Genomic DNA, 19988 nt, shown 5'->3' on the forward strand with positions numbered 1-19988 from the left:
AATAAATTCTAATAAACTATCAGTAAAAGTTCACAAAACCAAAAAATATCTGTATATCTCTAAGACTATTGAATATTAATTATTTTATTATAATCTGAATGCAATCTGGTTTTATAACAACATCTGTGGGCAAAACAATGTATCCCAGGAATTTCATTTTATTGATATAAAAGATGTACTTCTTTAGCTTTGTGTAAAGCTTATATTTAATAAGTTGTACAAGAACCTTTCGAATATTTGTTGTATATATAGCTCTATCTTTTAAGTAAATCAGAATATTATCAAAATATATCACATAAATGCTATCCATCAAGTTAGATAAGGTTTAATTGATATATCTGAAATATCGTAGAGGTATTAATAAGGCTGAAAAACATTACTCTATACTCGTACTAGTTATACTATATATAAAACACAGTTTTTTATTTATCCCCCACTTTTATATAGATTTGATAATAAATATTCTATAAATCTAGTTTAGTGAATATAATATTTTATTAAAGTTAGTCTAGGGATTTACTGATAAAAGATAAAAAAATTCGATTTTTTTTGATAATCTAATTAAACCCTTGATAGTTGATACATAGTCGATAGCCTCCCTCCTTTTTTGGAATAAATATAATAAGTGCCCCTATCGAATTAATAAACCTTTTTATCCATCCTTTTCTTTAATATTTATCTAGGTACTCTTATAATATTACTGATTTTTTCTTTAATAAAAAATAAATCAAACCTTAAAGGGAGATTGAATTGGATTTGAGATTAATATAATACTTTATCGGATAGTATTCGGGTAGAAGGCTATTTTTGTTTTCCAAGAAAGTTTTCTTATACTTCTGGAATTCTTTTAGTATTTTATATAAGATTAATATAAATATCAGACAGCCCCCTTTTATTTTTGATTGCAAAACCATTTTGTTTGAAAAGATTGTAAAGATTACTTTGCTTTCCTTCATTTTCCAATAAAATTCTTTTATAAAAATAATCTCAAGATTACTTAAAATAGAATGGTATTGGAATGATATTGATTTCCAATCGATATCGGAGTTGACTATTTGTAATTATAAAAGATTTAGAATAACATTTATCCATAATAGATTTAGTACTGCTAATATAAAACTATAAATATAGATTCTCTTTTCCCCTTTTTTATTTTTCATTTCGATAAGAAATTCATAATTCCTGTACAATATAATTACAATACTATTTGCTAATACAAAAGGAATACTTTTTTTGATAAAGATTTAGTTCTATTTAATATACTTATTTTACTATATAATATTAATTTATATTTCCAAATCGATAAAGCATTAGAGTATTATTGGCTTACTGTTGTTATTAAAGATTGTTGTAATTATAAAAATTGTTTATCCTTTTTTGTATAAACCTAGTGTTAATAGAACATTTATTATAATTGCTGGGTTTAGATATTTCTTGTGTAGGTAGTTTTAAGAGAATTATTTTAATACTTATTTTCTTTATGCTTTCCTTTACAATGTTTATATATAAAGTCATTCTAATAGTTTAAAGCGATATACTCTTTTTATTAATATTTATAGTATATAGTAATCTGTATATACTCTATATACAATATATTAGCAAAATATTTTGATATCTTGAAGGATTCTTTTCGAGAGGGTTAATTTGATTCTTAGATTTCTATTTTAATAGTTAGAATTGAATTATTTTCTAGATAAAAGTGTTTAAATAAATTTCGATATCAAAAAAGTGATTAGTTATATTTACAGGATTAATATAAATCCCCTACATCTCTTTTTCAGAATAATTTCTTTATATTTTCCAATTTATAGGCTTGTTTTATAAGCTTATTATACAACTCAAATTATTATAGGAATTCCGATATTTTCCTGGTTATACTGAATAATAAATCCATTAAAAGCCTCTCAACCCAAACACTCTCCACCTCCTGCTCGATATCCTTCTTAAAACCTTTTAGATAAATTACGAATATATTTATAGTTTCTCTTTCTTTTTGTTTTACATATATAATCTTTTGAATTACTTATTATTATCTAGTCCCTTTATCTATAATAATATTATATATATACTCCCTAAAGTTTTCCCAATTTATCTTTTTATAATTTGACTCGCTTATATATCAATACCAAATCACCAAAAGCTGCCATTTAAAGTATTAAATAATATATTCTATTTTCTTAATATTAATAGGAAAATGATATTCACCATTACTTTAAAATATGATTTCTACCTAAAAGAAGAAGTTCTTAGCTTTCTCGATATTCTTTCCTTCATATTATTTCAATCTCTACAACTTCAATAGTTTTCCCTGATTAAAATTGATACCCTAATAGATTACATTCAATACAACTACAAATTGATTATACTCAATCAGAATGATTATATATAAAATACGGTCCATAGCCACCCTATAAGTTTTTTTTATAGCTGCCATTTCTTCTTTCATTTCTTTAAATTATTAGACCAACAATACATCCTCGTTATCACCAGAAAAGTACAATTAGGTCGAATAGACATCGCTACCAATACTCTACAGGAATTGATTAATAGTTTTATCGGATTGATTTTGAATCGTACTACGGGTATCCCACTCTCCCCTTAGAATAGGTGTTTTTCTTATTGAAATTATAATGGTACCAATAATTGCTCGATTAAGAAATAGTTGATGGATTACTCTATATAAGGAAATGAAAAGAATTATTAGAATAGATAATAATAATAAATCAATTAGATATAATATAGTATAAAGACTTTTTATTAATCCTTTTAAACTATGAAAATTCTATAATTTATAATTGTACGCGGGTTGGCGTCGGCCCGAAGTAGCCCTGCAGGGGCTACTCACGTGCCCTCGCCAGCCTTTACACGGATTGACCGTGACACATATCGCATCTCTGATCATCACATGATCTGATCCACGTGGTCTACAATACGGTTTCCGTCACATTTAGTAATTTAATTTTAATACTAGGGGCTATTCGCTCCTCTATGGAAATAATCCGCTTTTATTCTTATAAGGATGTATCTAATCCAGGTTGTTATTGAGTAGAGCTTTATTTTCGATTAAATAAATATAACGAAAACAGTATTGTAGATTATAGATTATATAAATTAGATTATATAATAATAAGAGGTATAATATATAGAATACTCTGAAACAAAATAATAATAATCAAATTGAATATAGAATCGATTATTATTTTTATAATTAAAACCCGAAAATCATTTAGTATATAATTCTATTTCTTTTTTTATAAGGAAAAATCAGTTTTAATTCTAATTATAATTCTAACTATATATATATTTTGTTTATAATATTATTATCTAATCATTTTCTATTTATTATAATATATTATTATTCTACATAATAGTTATAAGCCCAATTTATATTTAAATATAGCTATTTTATTATAAATCATTTTTTTAATTAAAAGTAGATATATTATAATCTATATTAAAACATCCAAATTTTTATTATTCAAATATCTAAATCGATTATATTAATACAATATATATTCATTAATATATCTTATTATCTAATCAAATTAATTCGTCTAATATAATACTTTTAGAATTGAATATTAATTAGAAAATATTTAGAATAAAATTGATTTTAAATTTCTATCAAAAATAAATCTTTTGATCTTTCTCTCCTTAGAATTATTATTTGAAAATCCAGATATATATAGTATTCTAATTAATAGTATTCTTATTTTATTTTTATATATTATGTTTATTATTTTTTTATTTATCTGAATATATAGTTTCTTTATTAATTGTTATTCTTTATTACAGAATATGGATTAAACTTTTGAAAAGAGAATACTAATTAAATATATATAAGATAGTATTAATATTAATATATTATAATAATAGGAATATTTTACTAATACTTTCTTTGATAAAATAATAATACTCAGAATTAAACTTGTTATTAATGATACTTTTAATAATATTAAAGCTTAATTTAGTAATATAAATCTTATATTTTCTATATTTTTAATTTCTTTGTAATAAAAAATGAATTATCTTCTTTTTTATTTATATTTTGAATTAGATTTGAAAAAATATCTAATATAACAAAATTAGAAGTATTTTAGAATTGAATAATTAGATTTATTATAGAATTTATAAGTAATAATAAATATATTAGATTTCGAGCTTATACTAATCTTATATTAATAATAAAATAAAACATATTTCTTTTTTTTATAAGATATATTGAATCTCCAGAATTCTATATTTTTATTTTTTTAATTTACAAAAATTTGATTATATTATTAATATTTAAAATAAAATTAATAATATAAATTATATTAATAATAACTTTATATTTATTAAGAAGAAATAAAATCAGATTATAAAAAAAGAATTTATTTATATATAAAGTATTAGCTAAAGTATTTATAAATAAAAGTTTTTATTAAAAATTCTTAAACTTATTCTATATATTTATAATAATTATATTAAGATATTGTTAGAAAAAGATTTTGATTTCAAGAAGGTATTTATCTATTACAATATTATTAATTCTAAAGTATTTAATAATTAAATAATTCTGAAATTTCTTTATTATATATATTCTTTTATTAAAGCTTTACTATTATTAAATAATAAATAATAAATATAAAATAATATATTAATATTATTTTGAAAAAAGATAGTCTTTTTATTAATATTAAATCAAATCTTTATAATAATATTACTATTATTATTGAAAACTTAAAATTCTTTAAAATCCTTAACTAATTTATTAATATCTGTAATCTATATATATTTCTATAATGTTTTTTTATATATATAAAATCAATCTTTTTCTTAAAATTGAATTTTGATTTAATGAATTCAATATTTATAATTTTCTTAAATAAAAAAGGGATGTATTTAATATGATTTCTAGATTTAGTATCTTTATTTATTTTAAGATTTTATAAATAGAAAATTTATATTAATAATTTAAATATATTTAATTATAAAATAAAAAAGATTGAAAATGTTACGGGCATTGATACGATATGGAATCGACATCGGGCCGACTATTAGTCCGGAAGTGAGCGAAGAGTTTTCACATATATATATAGCTTCAAAAAAGAGATTTCGAAGAAATTGATGAAAAGTCTTATTCTAAGTCTATACTTATATTATACTAATCATCACCTTGTATTGATTCTAACAATTCTTTTTATTCAATCCTTTTAGAACAAGTTGTCAATTAATTTTTGAAAATAACTTCAAAAGCTTTAAAAGCTTTAGATTTCAATTAGGCTGCGATATGCCTATAATATACTAGCGATATACAATCGATATTATTTATAATTATAATCCTTATTTTATTAGATTGAATTGAAAGAAAGCTAAGAAAGAAAAATCTTTATAATACAAATTCCTCAAAAGGCTTATAGAGTATTATTATAATATATTAATAGTATTCTCTCGAAACGAGATAAAACAATTGAATAAAAAAAAAAGAAAGAATATTGAAAAGGAAAAGAGAAAAGGAATCTCTTCGGCGAAGCGATTGCAAACTCTACCTTATATCCGCAAGATGCTAGCGATATATTCATTTTATATTATCGAAGATAACAATGATTATCTCAAGCATTTTTGAGTTCTAAAGGACTTAACAGGAAGCTAGTGAAGCTTTACTATTTTATAAGATTCCTATCAAGAAGACAGAGCCCTGATATAGTATTCTATAAAGGGAAAGGCCTAGTTAACTATTTCGTAATCAACTTACCTATATTCTGTAATTAATTTACTCATATTCTGTAATCAGTTTACTAATACACTATAATCAATTTACTAATTAAAACTAATTACAAATAATCAATATTACATCAAATAATTGATATTTTACCAAAAATAAAACAGTATTTGCTAGGATTGCTTTACTCTAATAGATAAACATAAAAAGATTATTTTCAAAGACTTTCAGACTTTTCCAGAATTTTCGAGATTTCGGGCCTTTTTCCGGATTTTCTCTGGGATTCGAGGACTCAGCGAGAAGCTTATGAAACTCTACTATTTTCAGGATTTTCAGATTTTTCCAGGACTTTCAGAATACCAGACCTCTTTCAAACATTTCGGATTTTTATTATTTTTAAGATTTTGAATATTATATAATATCAAAAATACTATTTATTTCTAATTTTATAGATTTTTTATATTTTCAAGAAACTAATAGAAAGCTAATAAAACTCTACTGATTTTGAGATTTTTCAAGAGTTTTAGAATTTTCAGATTTAAGAGAGTTTCAGAATTTTCAGATTTTGAGAGTATTAGCCTAACTAGTTTATAAAAGTTCTATCATTTTTCAGTATTTTCAGGATTTTCAGGATTTTCAGAAAACGGAATACTATTTGTTAGTGAATTATTATCAAATTCTAATTTATATATTTTATATACTTTTAAGAATAAAAGCTAAAAAAGAAGAAAGCAAAATTCTATCAAATATAAACCATCACCTCATTATCAAATATAAACTACTACCCTACCAAAAGCGAATCGACTTCCTTTTCGAATTTTCGAAATTTTCAAGGTTTTTAAGATTTTCAAAATTCGAATATGGATTGGATTCTATAGATTAGATTAGTTCTTAATACTCTTATACTACAATATAACTCTTTTAAAGCTATAAAGAAATCGAACCTTATAAAATAAAAATATAGATATTATAATACTAGCTTATTACTATAAAAAATAATAAGGCTACAAAAAGAAATCGATCTAATAGCAATTGACTATCAAATAGCTTTAAAGCTTTCGAGAACAAAACCCTAAGAAGGAGAGCTCTGTTACAGGTATTGATACAATATAGAATCAATATCGGGCCGACTATTAGTCTAAAAGTAAGTGAAGAGTTTTCATATATATATATAGCTTCAAAAGAGAGATTTCGAAGGAATTAATGAAAAGTCTTATTCTAAGCCTACACTTATATTATACTAGTCGTCACCTTCTATTAATTCTAACAGAAAAGAAATTATTCAAACTTATACTATTCCAATTTGAATATATCAATATTTAAAAAAAGAAATTCTTTTTTAAATAAAATAATTTGAAAAAAAATATTTTTTGATTTATAAATGATTTTTGAAGTATTATTAAATATTATACAATAAATAATACTCTTTACTATCAAATCGAAATAAATAATCTTTTAAATAATAATTATTGTTTTTATATAAAAATAATATAATAATACATCTTTTTATATATATGTATATATATAATTCTATATTCATATAATATACTGGAAGCAAATCATAGGATTATCTAACTAAATCACATAATCCAATTACATAATTATATCATATAATCGTCGCTTAAAGACTATTAGCCTAAAATAATTAAAAAACTAATTCTTTATTAGCTCTTTCAATTTATACATAATCAGATTAATATAATTATAACGAAATCGAATAAGGAATAAGAAAGAAGAACTTTATTTAATAGAATAACTGGAAAAGAAAATTTTTTACAAAAATAGAAAGCTAGATTAATAAGAAAAAGCATAAAATAAGGCTTTTCCTCTTTGAATATAGAATAAGAAAATAAGAATATTATATACTGTTTTATAAAAATTATATATTTCAAAGCTATTTAGTTGTTAATATGAGCCAGCTTCCCATAATAGACTAATACTAGTCTAATTCCTCTTGTATTCTATATATATACCATATACTCATATACTAGCTCATGACCTACGATAATAACTTATAGTTTTCTTATTTTAAAGAAAAGATGTAATATAAATAGTTATTTATCATTATTATTTAATAATTAATTTGCTATATATATTTTTTTGTATTAATATTATATTATATAGAAGCTTTTTATTATTAACCTTTATTTTAGTAATATAAGCTATTTAGAGAGCTTTTGATCTTAGTTTTACTATAGAGATACTAGGTTTATATTACGGAAGTCACCGTATGATATAACCTTATAAGCACTAATCCCGGTACTCCTTCGGAGTACTCACTCCCATGATTACTAATACTATTTCATCCATTTCATTTATATACCCTATATATCTAATTAGATAAGTACCTTACCCGATCAGGATATATAAAGAAGGTATAATCATTATAATTATATCTTAAGTCAATCTAGTTTATTATTATTCTATATACCTATCTCCTGATCAAAGTGACTATTAGACCTAGCTATTACCTCCGTAATAGTTTATAATTTGTTTATAATAAAGGAATAGGCTAATAGAATATATATAATATTAACTATATAGATTATATTATACTAAGGTAAAATCTAACTACAAAGTAGAAGTGATATATATATAGTAGCTTAGCGTACGTATTACAACTTCTAATAGTATATTTATATATAAATAGTCTTACCTAGTATAAATAAGAATTTTATCTTTTTTTTACACTTTTATTATATTAATACGTATATTATTAAATTCAAACTTTTTTCGTCCCCAATGAAATATATACTTTATTATCGACGAATATTTTCAGTTCAAAATGATAATCGTTTATTATTAAATTTTAATAAATATAAAGAAAATAAGAAGCCTTAAAGGCTCCTTAGAGATTTTATATATAGAATAAGAATAGATAGATGTAAGAGTATATACATAGGAGCTAAAAGGAGATTAAAGAGATAAATAGAAGCAAACAAGGGGGCAAATATAGAAGCTAAAGGGTAGGAAAACGTATTGGTCGAAAGTTTAAAAAGAAAAGGATTTTACTCCTTACTACTTACTTACTTTCAATTTATTCTTCGAGCAGAAACTTTACTACTATATTATATAATATAGAATGTACTATTTAAACAAAAATATAAATCAATTTTAATCTATATAATTAATAATCGACTATTAATCGAATTTAATATAAGTAAGCTTTTTTACTTGTAAATAGCTTTAGACTAAAACTTTCGAAAATTAATAAATTTCGAAAAATTCTTTAAGTTTTTTTAAAGTAAAATTTTCTAATCATATATATATACATAAAAGTTAATCATATTAATACTTTATAACCTATTTTTTCAATATAATATTGAGGATTGAAATTTTAGAGTTAGTTGATAAAATAATTGATTCGTTAACCACGGATTCTACCACTACAGGGTGTATGAGCATCTTGAACATATCTAGTATAGTCAGAGGCTATAGTTTTGTCGATAGGTGTTATATAATAAGGAGAAAGGGAGAGGGGAGAGAGATTGAAGTAGGCTAGAAGGAAAGGAGTAGTAAAACGAGAGATCTATGAGTGTAAAAAGAAGCGGGTTCTTGCGCACCACTTAGCAAAGACTTTTACGCCCTCAGTAGTGCTTAGCGCCCACCAGGCAGCGTTTGGGCAGCGTACTGGGGCAAAGAGCTCGAAAGGTGACACTGCCACTTTGGAACTTAAAAAGAGTTGATAGATAAAAGATCTCAATACCTTCGCAAGAAGCAAAATATATAACTCATAGGGCCTAATCCGGTTTCGAACCGGAGACCTCTTACAATTTAGATTTAGAAACCCAAAGCAAGAATTCTACCACTGAACTATCAGGCCATGCGATCAACTTGAGTAACCGATTTTTCATGAATGAACCACGATTATTTAAATCTATACATACTACTTGAAAATATTATACAGTAATTTCTAGGTTCTATAATAATGGAATCGAATTTAAATAATATAACCTTCAAATCACATTAGTAAATGAATTATATCAAGTCATCAACTAGACTACTATAGTATACTAAGCGAGAAGACTAGTCTCAAGTATATAAGGATTGCTTCTTTCTATATATAGCTAGCTTTTTGAACAGAATACAATATTAACAATTAGAATCTAATATTATATATACTACGATAATACTAAGAGGCGCGAATGCTTACAGTATTCGAGATCTGAACCACCTCCACGTGACTTTAAGAAAGCAATTCGTAACAATCTTGTACAATCCTCATTTTCGAACAAGCTATTTGTTATCAAGTATCGTATATAGCATCACTTGAAGGATTCTCTGGCACATACGACCATAGACTGAAGAGAATTGGGCATCCCGTCCGCTCTGCCATACACAAGCTTCAGATCGGTAGATTAGTAGTTGGGTGGGTGACCACCAGCGAATCCCTACTGTTGTATGTTTTTTGGCTTTTGATCTTCAGAATGGATGGATGGTGTTGTAACGTGTTGGAAGGAGGAGGTGGTGGTAGAATTTTTCTGAGGCTCGTCGGACTTAAGCGAGAGAAGCGAAATTTTCTCTGCTATCGCTGTTTAGTACAATCCATTCAAGAACGAGAAAGAAAAATTAGCGGCCTGCGTTACATTGTAAACAAGTGAAAGTTTTTGAATTAGATAAATAATCCATTACTTTTCAATATCTAGCTACGAAATGCGTAGTAGGTATACAATACAATGTGCCTTTTTAGAATTTTCTCTTCTTTTGCTGTATGTAGAGTCACTAGAGTGCCAAGTTAATTTTGCTTATCGACACATCGAAATCTTATCTAATCAACAGTTTCGAGTAAAAATGTCATCTCAAAATATATCATATATACATAACCTTAGCAGATCGAAAAATCTCCAGCTCGAGCCTCGTTCACATACCGGTATCCATCTTCTGATCCATTCCTCAATCCACTAGAACCAAGCCATATCCACCAGTATCATGTAATTTATCCGCAATTCCAATTCCGATTCCATAGCCATCCATCCCTCCATCCCTCCATCTACAAATATACACCCCAAAATCCACACACACACACCAAACAACCCCCTCGCTTACATATATACCACCCGTCCAACCCCACCCCACCATCCACATCCACATCCATATCCATGCACCCTCTAGCCAAAAAAAAAAAAAAAAATCTTCAACCCCTCCCCTCCACAACACCATACCCACAAACAAAAAGAGAAATTTGACCTACGCAGGGATCGAACCTGCAATCTCTTGATGTCGACGAATCGTAGTCAAGCGCCTTGCCATTGGGCCAGCAGGCCTGAAGAACTATTGAGGAGTTCTAATGTTTGTTGAGCGGTCATGAGAGTTTGAGATTATAATGTAGTTCGGGGATAGGAGGGAAGTGGAAGGGGAGAGGGAAAGATGTGGGAAGAGAATATTGATTTCTGGAATGCGGATGATTTACTTGTTTGTTGGCTCAATGCTTTATAATAGGTTATGTTACTTGGGTATTATTCGTGTCAACTTCCTTTCCACTGTAGTAGATTTTTCGATAAATTTGAATATAGAAAGCTCATTATCAGATGCTTTGTAATGTTATTGATGCATCTATCCCTTACTGATCCGGACATCCTTCGTATAACCCTCGCCCATCAGTCTACTATGTCTCGTTATCACACCCTTCAAGATCTATAAACTCTCTTACTTCATTACATCCCACTTCACTCCATCTCAATTCCTATCATCAAATCACATTGCACCAGTAAAATACTTTCAAATGGGTAGGAAGACATTGTATTGTAACTATCCTATTCTATTCCTTTTTCCCGAAAAAAAAAGCACAACCACCAACTTCCATATACAGTCGACCTGGTACTTGAAAAATAAAATAAGAAAAAGCTGCGCTGTTCGCTATTCGCATGCTGCAGGGTTATCTCAGTTGAAAAACGAAGAAGAAGAAGAAAAAGATTTACAAAACATATTTTAGGTACAGACAATAAAAGAAAATTTTGACTGCTAAAGTCCAGGTGATGGTATCTCAACTCGCGCGCGCGCGCGCGCTCTCTCTCTCTCTCTCTCGCCCTCCCTCTTGTTCTCTCTTGGAATCTGTATCTCTCATCCCCTCTCTTCTCGCCTTACGACGCAATGCAACATAAAAACACTAATGTGTGTGAAGAGCCTCCATACGTCATAAAATCCTGCGTGAAGCCTTTTCCTTCTAAGATAAAAAAAATGGAATGATAAGTCAATGAATGCTGATGAGGTATATTACCAGATAATGACTATCAAAGTCATGAGAAAAAGTTCAAAAAAAAAGGAAATGTTCTTATTCAAGAGAGTGACGATTGTGATTATTATTGTCCATAGGATGCCCAATGTCCATGAGCTTCTCGTAGAACTAATTTGCGTTAGTGAATATGGTCAAATTAAAGAATAGAAATCAACGTACCACTTAAAGTGTGTCCTTGACTGGCTCGATCCTCACATGCAATTTGCAGCTCACCACCTTCCAAGAAAGCCAAAACAACACTGTTTGGTAATTCTTGCATATCAACATCGGGTATCTCAGGAGATTTAAATTCCCCAAGGTGAAATCTACGTGTTGCTCCTTTATCATTTCCGCCAGCTGTGATAATAAGAAGTCCTTGAGAATCCAAGACCATTGATCTACGCTTCCATAAAAGACTATCGGGAAATTGAACGTTGACGTCGCCAATATCATGAGCAATTGTGGGCGAGGCTGCCAATGATGGTTGAGATGGAACAAGTGAAGCCTCCGAATTAGGGAAAACAGGGGGCTCTGATTCCTCACGAACTGTAGGTGATATAGCATGTGCAATAGCCTTGCGACTTGAAGATAATGATGATGACATGCGCTTCATCATACGACTTGCACGGCCAGACTTTTTGTCCGACTTCTCGTCATTCCCGGAAGACGCTGAGCTAGCCGTTGGTGGTGGAGAGAATTCGGAACGATCAAGACTACGACGACTGCTGATGGAGGATGGACGAGATTTACGAACAGGGGATGTAACATCGGTGGAGGAGGATTTCGATGGCGACTTAACAGTCGGAGAAGATGCGAAAGGCTCGATAGTAGAAGAACGCCGACGCTCGGAAAATGAAGAACGACTATCATTGATTAGGTCTTTGACCATTGCGATAGATGATCGTCTCTCGTTATTAGTAGTGGTGGTAGTTTTAGATGACGTTGATAAACGCCTTTCGGGTACGGTTTCTTTCTCTTTTGAAGGACTAGAAACCGCCTTCTGATGATCTATGATCAATGGGGATTCTGTCAATGGTGGAGAGTTATAATCCGAAGGATCTTTGCCAGCTTCTGGCGTTTGAGGAAATGGTTGATTAGGATCTCTAACGATGCGAGCGGTTACCTGGACAGTCTCAGGTCGAGATCTAGTCGACTTGAGGTCAGAAACAGGAGTCGGCTTCAACATAGCCACTCTTTTTTGAACAGAGTTTGATCTTTCACGTCCTTTAGCAACTTCAGGTGATCCATCTCTTGATACACTGGGAGATGGTGTATTCTTATTCAAGGAATTTGTTCGTTCGGCAATAGAAGGAGCTCTCGATGGAACAAGTGCACTGCTTCTTCGAACAGAAAAAAATGCAGGCGATGCAGATGGATTTGGTCCCAATGTGGATGGTGCTGCAGAAGAGTCTGGAGCTAGATTTTGAAACTTCTCAAAGGCTTTAATCCTGTTCGCAACACCAGATGCTACACTAATCTTCTTAGGAACAACGGGTGCCGCAGCAGGTTGCATGCTTAGGCGGTTCAAAAAGTTTGCAGATGCCGAAACAGGTCGAGAAACAGGTCGGTCACCACCAGGCATGGCAGTAAGAGGTGGAGGAATCGGATTAATTGATTGTAACGGACTTGAAACAGTTCGTGAAAATTTGATCTCATTTTGCGTAGGCTGAGGAAACAAAGGACTGATTGGCGATTTGCCCACCGACATAGGCTTTGCATCTTGGATAACTGCAGACTGCAGCTCATCCATAAGTTCGTCATCTGAGGAGAAGTTATTCTCAGAGTTAGGGCCACTCCTATCGAAACTAGTTCGAATTGGCTCGATGTTATGGATTTTCTTCTTCTGTGATAAATTGTACCCAGGGTCGAAAGGACTATCCTTCAGAGGCTTGTCAATTGTATTGAAAACAGGCTCACTAGCGGAAGTTTGCAAAGGTTCTGCAGACGCTTCAAATTTGGTATTTTGTTCTTCGGCAAGGGGAGAGGTGGCAACCGTGAGATCATCCTGTACGGTATCTTTGGAGACAGAGTGACTAGAGCTGCTAGCTAATTCCTCGGTGCCTTGAAGTTGGTCGGATTTCATGCTTTCGTCGTTTAGTTCTGGGCTTTGCAGTGATATTGTTACAGCTGGCTCGTTCCCATTACTTTCTAATAAAGTAGTAGGGGGCAGTTCTTCAGCCATATTATCTTTCGTCACTACTTTCGTAAAGAGTGCTTCTTGAACGGTTTCATCCGTGGACTCCGAGATAGAAGACGCTCTTGTCGATTCTGCTTTTTCTGAAGGCCCAACGGGTGATACCGGGTAGGAATCGGATCTTGTAGCGTCTGAGTCGTCCGTTTTCATAGCGAAGCTTGTATCGAGGGCAATCGCGGATTGATCTGCTTTGGCCATATCAGTTAGCAAAGCCAAGGTATCTTGAATCTCCTGTGGAGCGCCTTGTGGCGTGCCAGGGCTCAGGGCAGAGGGTATCTCGAGATTTCTTGGAGACGTCGAGGAGTTTGGAGAAGTGGGTGGTATTTGCGCAGGCGCACCAGCACTCAATTGCCTCTTCCGCATTTCCATAGCCTTCATAAGCCTTGCCTTCTCTGGCGTAATTGTTGGGACTTTTGCATTGGGGGTGGCAGAATTCGTTGACAATGTTGTTCGAACCGAAACCCCAGAGCTGGTGTTTGGTCGTCCACCACTTGTATGAGGGCGAGAAGGGAAAAACGTGGGTAGAGTTCCATTTTCAGGAATAGAGGGTGGTGACAAACTCATACTGGGTGGCTCTTCAGACTCCTGCGAGTTCAAACTCGCCCGCCCCTTTTTTGACCCTCCCTTTGTAGATGCTTTCAATCCCTGTGGAAGTGTTGACACTGGACGACAGTTAGGGGCTCCTCCAGACGTAGTAGTTTTGCCAACATCGAGAGAAGGGCGAGGTCCAAGTCTGACTTTAGGTCTGCCGGTAAACTCGTGAGATGTAAGGCTGTACAAATCAGGTCGTGCGGACTGTGAAGATGTCCGAGGTGCGTCGTCAGTGGTTGCAATAGGTGAGAATGATCCGAATTCAGGTTCACGCGGCTCCCTTGGAGGAGGCGGAGAGGTATCAAGATCGAAGGTCAAAGGTGCTTTGGAACGTGGTGGAGGAGGAGAAGTTTCAAGACTGTTGTCTCCTTCTGCAACCATAGAAGAGAAAGTAAATGAATTTGGCAGATCGGCCGGCAGGGTGGTCGGATCAACTGCTGGCTGGGTGCCCGATATTGAGGTAATAGTTTGTGCAGTAGGGGGGTGCTCCTCCTGAACTGTGGATTGTCTTTTTGTTCTAATGTCCTCCTCCTCGTCCTCTGCAATTTCCATTAAACGTCGTCGGCGCAAAGAACTGGTCGAAGATGAAACGGATCCCGAAGCAGTGTGTAGTGAGCAGGCGGCAGACAGGGTTGTATCACGGAGCTCTTTCGCAGTGGTTATTTCGAATATCGTGTGATAAGGTGCGAACTTTTCGGTGACAGCATTAAAATGAACGGTGACGCGAGCTATCGGATTATCAGATTGTTAGAATTTAGAATTTAGATTCCCGAAAGTGAAATATTTTGACCGAGATCAACAACAAGGGAACCCACCTTGAACCAGTCTTGAGCATCCATCTGGCACATATTTGATGACTACGTTCCGTCGCCTGTATCGCAGAAACCCGAACAACGGCGATGGTTCTTCATATTGTCCAATTTTATTTCTTATTTCCACAATTCCCCCATTGCCACGACCCATTAATTCTATTTCGTCTCTCGAGGCATACTTAAGAAGGAACCTACACGACGAATACAATATCAGTCTACTATATCACGGCGCACGCAGAGCAATAAGATACAAGATGTTGAACACAAGCATACCATCCTCCGGGCTCAGCTACCGCCGCATCGTATGCTTCCTTGACGCTCGCATCATCCAAGCCATTCAACGACATTTCCTTGCGAACCTCGTCGAAATTTGTTGTGGATCAGGGTAATTATACCAATCTTCCGGTTTAAACATTCGATTCAGGGGTAATCGTATCTGTACATGATATAATGTAATGCCGCTTCATCTGCAAAATGTGCGATTGGAGGCCCAAATAAATTGGCAGATTCCCAAAAAAGAAGCCGAATCCCCAAAATGTCCAAAGCAAGAACAAAAGCAAAGGAAAAGAAAAGAAAATATTGAAGCCGGTCGTGACTCGTCACAGTACAGAAGCAAGGTGTGTGTTAAGGGACTGACTGAAGAAGCAAGATGGATAATGGATTATCGGAAATTATTAAGAAATGTTCCAAAAGTTAGAAGATTGGAGAGGAAAGGTGCCCAAGTAAGTAAGGTGTTTGTCGAGGGGGTCTGCGCTTAATAAATGATTAAGATGCTTCTAGAGAAGATCTTTGACAATTCCTTTTTGAGGAAAGATTCATTGGTGAGGTAGCAGCGACCTAGCTATATATGATATATCATGCTTTTTATATACGCCTCAATATTTAAAAGGAGACATACTTGGTGGTATATATATATATATATATATATATCTAGTAGTGTACCAAGTATGTATCTAGTTATGAGTTTGACGTCGTTGATTAGATATCGACATGGTCGCTTCAATTCACACATATCAAAATATTCCCCCTTTTATTACACCTGAACGGAAGGGTGGTCTCCCCCGCCTTTTAGATACCTACCTACGTACCTCCTACCTACAGACAGGTATCTACCCGGTATCTCTCTGGGGATTATTCATGCCGATTTGAAAATGCAATCTGTATCGCTTCGTGTTCTGTAACAAGTGTTCGTCCGAAGGTGCACAGATGAACCAGATTGACCAATAACTGAATCTCATTGTCCTTGCTTGACGATTCTGTACAGAGGAGCGACAAGTACAAGCCGTCTACATCGACTTAATTGGTAGCTGACTTCTTCCTCACTACCCTACTTGCATATCTTCCAAGCCATCTCGGTTCGATACGAATATGTAACATCTTACATGTACAATAGGTCGTTGATATCGTAGACACATTTTCTTTTCCATCTTCAACCTATCTAGCAGGTATCGACATTCTGCGGAATCATGCATCCAAACCCTCACCTATCTATCAAACCCTAGTGCATCTAAGATTCACCACAAGTTCACAACCCACGTTATTTACACGAGATGACAATTTAGTTGAAGATCGACATCTTGGGTAATTGTTTCATTTCTCACTAGATCCACTTCTCTCTATCTGTCACTTAATAATTATCTCGACTACTCGGCACTCAGACGGGTCTTTTTTTATTGCAGGGGCCGTGCTAAGAACAAAAACCCGGATTCCGGACGATGTCAAATCATGTACGAAGTGCTTCGATTTTCAGATATGACTTCAGGCCTTATTATACGGGTATGTTCCGTATCATATCCTGCAATTTGTATTTATGTGCATTTAATCTTACAACCTGTGAAATCATAATGTATCGACCACGGTAGTTATGTGGTACAAAGAAGAATTGCAAAGAGCTTTTGTTAATAATCACCATCATTTCCACCTTGTCTGAAGTGCCTCCTCATAAGCAGCCTCGCTGCGGCTCTCCCATTGACTCTCTGGATCAATCCGTGAATCATGCGGACGGTTATTTACCTTCAAACCCGTGAACTTGCATTTCCCTGCGAAATCACACGTGAAGGTGCCTGATAAAGACTTGTTCTTGTCGTCAAAGGTGATACTCTCCAACCTTTTATCAGAGCCAACTTGAATTTCTCCTTCGCCAGTCTCCTCACCTCTCCAGCGATATGGCCATGTAGGGCTCCGGGCTGTGGGCTTATCGTTGACTCCAAGAAAAAAGGCACTTTCTTTGTGCTTACTATTACTCGCGACACTTTGAGCAACGTCACTCATCATAACATCTCCATCCTCATCTATGGAAGAAGTGCTTTCTCGTTTTCTCTTTTTATCAGCGTTCTTCGGACTTGGCACACCAGTTGGTCTTTCAAATCGCATGATGCCCTAATTGTAAAGTTAGCTATTGAACACCAGGCACGAGTCTATGATAAAACCATACCTCGACAACTATAAAATTGAACATTGCAAAAATCTGATGTCTTCCATTTTTCTTTTCCACGTAAATGTCAAGAGTAAGATCCGAGTCTTTCTCTCCCCATTCTTCCTCAATATCTGGGCACTCGACCACATAAGAACCTCGAACATCCCATAGACCTTCCGACTCAGCTGCGCTTGAATTGGCTCGCGCGCTGCTGGCCGATGTCCGTAATCTTTTCGCGGCTGGCTGTCTGTGAGCGACTTCATCCTCACCATCATCCGCGAACAAGTCTGGATGAGTGCTAGTACTACTTGTAGACTTTACAGCCGTCTGTTTTTTGGGGCCTCGAAGAGCTGGCCCCGGAAGGTTAGGACCATGAAGATCACTATCGGAGAACAAATTATCATGAGTGGCAGTACTTGGAGCAATTTTCCTAGCTCCCTGTTTTCTCCGTGGTAGTGGTAGTATTGGGCGTGCTTGCTGAGTCCCAATTTCATCAAACACATTGTCGTGCGTTCCTGAACTGGGTACAGATTTCCTTGCTGTTTGTTTTGGTCGATCTCCAGGGGTTTTCTAAGAAGAAACAACTTAGCCCTTATTTATTACAATGAGTTGATACAACATGAAGTACATTTCAACTTCAGTATGACATAGCAGAAGTTAAATGTACCATACATAGGGCCAGTTTCATGCAGGAGAATTGAAAACATGGACACAAAAAAAGCCAAGCCATTCCAGTCAAGCTGAAGGTCTTTCCAATTTCACGATGATGCAAATGAGAACCAAATGATACTTATAAGAATACCTTTGGACCCCTTTTGCTCCGGCAAGGCATTATGAATGTTCGAACTATTTTCGATGATGGAAGAAGCACCTCTGAAGGAGAATAAGGGGTTGATAACCGTCCAACCTCAACTCAAAGAATGGATGACACTGTAAACTTTACAAATTCCGATCATCTGTATGGTACTACCATTTGAAAAGAGATAGTCTTTATCGCTTGTTTTCTCTTACCTTTGGTATGTTTTCCTTGGGCCGAGTCGCTGCCCGTTCAAGCTCACGCTTCTGATTCAATACAGCATCTGTAATTCTCCCCACTACTACCCACTGATCTGGAGAAGGCCGTTTGTTACCCACCCGAGGGGCATCCACTAACAAAGATTCCAATCCCATCTTATGCGCAGCTTCAGCTAAGGCAGCTTTATGTTCATTCTTAACAATGATAATATCCGGCTTTGCTAGTTCTCCCGTGGCACTTTTCGGAAACGCTTCGTTGAGGTATCTTTGTGGATTAGCATCAGCCTTTTCCTCGGCAGTCTTTAATTTATCCCAATCGCCATCTCTCGCAAGTTTGTTTTGCTTCTTGAAATCCTTGATCAATTGGGACTCTGCGGCCTTCAGCTCTGGATCCATTTCTTTCTTAGCTCCTCCCAACCTCGACTGTAACTCGGCGATGGATCCAGTTTGTTTCAATCCTCTGAATGCGCATTGGGCTTTCCACCAACCTGCTGGTCTCGCTCCAATATTATTGCCTAACTTTTGAGCTTTGGGAGGTATGAATTTTTCGACGTTGGGATCGTAAGAATGACCATCTTTGCGTAGACCTTCTCCGCTGCATGTATAGGTGACAGCTTTGAATCTATGTTCAAATGGCGGGATGACAATTGGATATAGGTCGGTCATGATGGTTGCAAATTGTTGGGGCTAAGTCCTTGAATGATTCTTGTAAATGGCCTCAGAATGTGCGTCGCATTTATGTAGGACTTCGAGATTTTGCAGTGAGGAGTTTCGCATAAAGAAGACAAAGGAAATAGACCAGTGCCCATAATTAAAACCAATTGAAACACCCATAAATCGATACTCAAAGAAAGTACAAAGAATGAAAATGATAATTGATGGCTGTTTTGGACACGGAGGCCAGGGGATTTGAAGTTTCGGCAGCCTGACGTCGGTCGTTGACCAGCCTTGCCGCTAGCGTGATCTTTTAGCGTGGCGGGCACCAAAAAATCATCAGGCCCGCATAGCTACTGTAAAGATATAAACCACCATCAGGAAATTGA

At 33.6% G+C, this 19988-nt stretch overlaps 2 protein-coding genes across 2 annotated transcripts; both read right to left on the reverse strand.

Annotated features, from left to right (window-relative positions):
- Positions 1–11429: 11429 nt before the first annotated feature.
- EAE98_009192 (uncharacterized protein) lies at positions 11430–16252 on the reverse strand. Its single transcript, XM_038956813.1, has 4 exons — positions 15789–16252; positions 15519–15706; positions 12099–15431; positions 11430–12047 (listed from the first exon to the last, which is right to left on the reverse strand). Exons 1-4 carry the CDS (start codon positions 15860–15862, stop codon positions 12004–12006), a joined length of 3639 nt encoding a protein of 1212 aa, XP_038806879.1. The 5' UTR covers positions 15863–16252; the 3' UTR covers positions 11430–12003.
- An 860-nt stretch (positions 16253–17112) lies between these two features.
- Positions 17113–19837, reverse strand: EAE98_009193 (uncharacterized protein). The gene is made up of 3 exons (XM_038956814.1): positions 18943–19837; positions 17950–18501; positions 17113–17894 (listed from the first exon to the last, which is right to left on the reverse strand). Exons 1-3 carry the CDS (start codon positions 19609–19611, stop codon positions 17427–17429), a joined length of 1689 nt encoding a protein of 562 aa, XP_038806880.1. The 5' UTR covers positions 19612–19837; the 3' UTR covers positions 17113–17426.
- Positions 19838–19988: the final 151 nt, after the last annotated feature.

The sequence above is a fragment of the Botrytis deweyae genome (genome assembly GCF_014898535.1).
Source record: "Botrytis deweyae strain B1 chromosome Unknown BDEW_026, whole genome shotgun sequence".
NCBI classification, from domain to species: Eukaryota; Fungi; Ascomycota; class Leotiomycetes; order Helotiales; family Sclerotiniaceae; genus Botrytis; species Botrytis deweyae.

Bases quoted from the DNA above. Each gene is read 5' to 3' on its own strand.
- EAE98_009192 (XM_038956813.1), bottom strand. From the start codon at position 15,862: ATGTCGTTGAATGGCTTGGATGATGCGAGCGTCAAGGAAGCATACGAT. The intron at 15,432-15,518 runs GTGGGTTCCCTT...ATAATCCGATAG, and splicing joins ATGCTCAAGACTGGTTCAAG to CTCGCGTCACCGTTCATTTT. The intron at 12,048-12,098 runs GTACGTTGATTT...AACGCAAATTAG, and splicing joins TCAAGGACACACTTTAAGTG to TTCTACGAGAAGCTCATGGA.
- EAE98_009193 (XM_038956814.1), bottom strand. From the start codon at position 19,611: ATGACCGACCTATATCCAATTGTCATCCCGCCATTTGAACATAGATTC. The intron at 18,502-18,942 runs GTAAGAGAAAAC...GTTTCTTCTTAG, and splicing joins CCAAGGAAAACATACCAAAG to AAAACCCCTGGAGATCGACC. The intron at 17,895-17,949 runs GTATGGTTTTAT...CTTTACAATTAG, and splicing joins TCAATTTTATAGTTGTCGAG to GGCATCATGCGATTTGAAAG.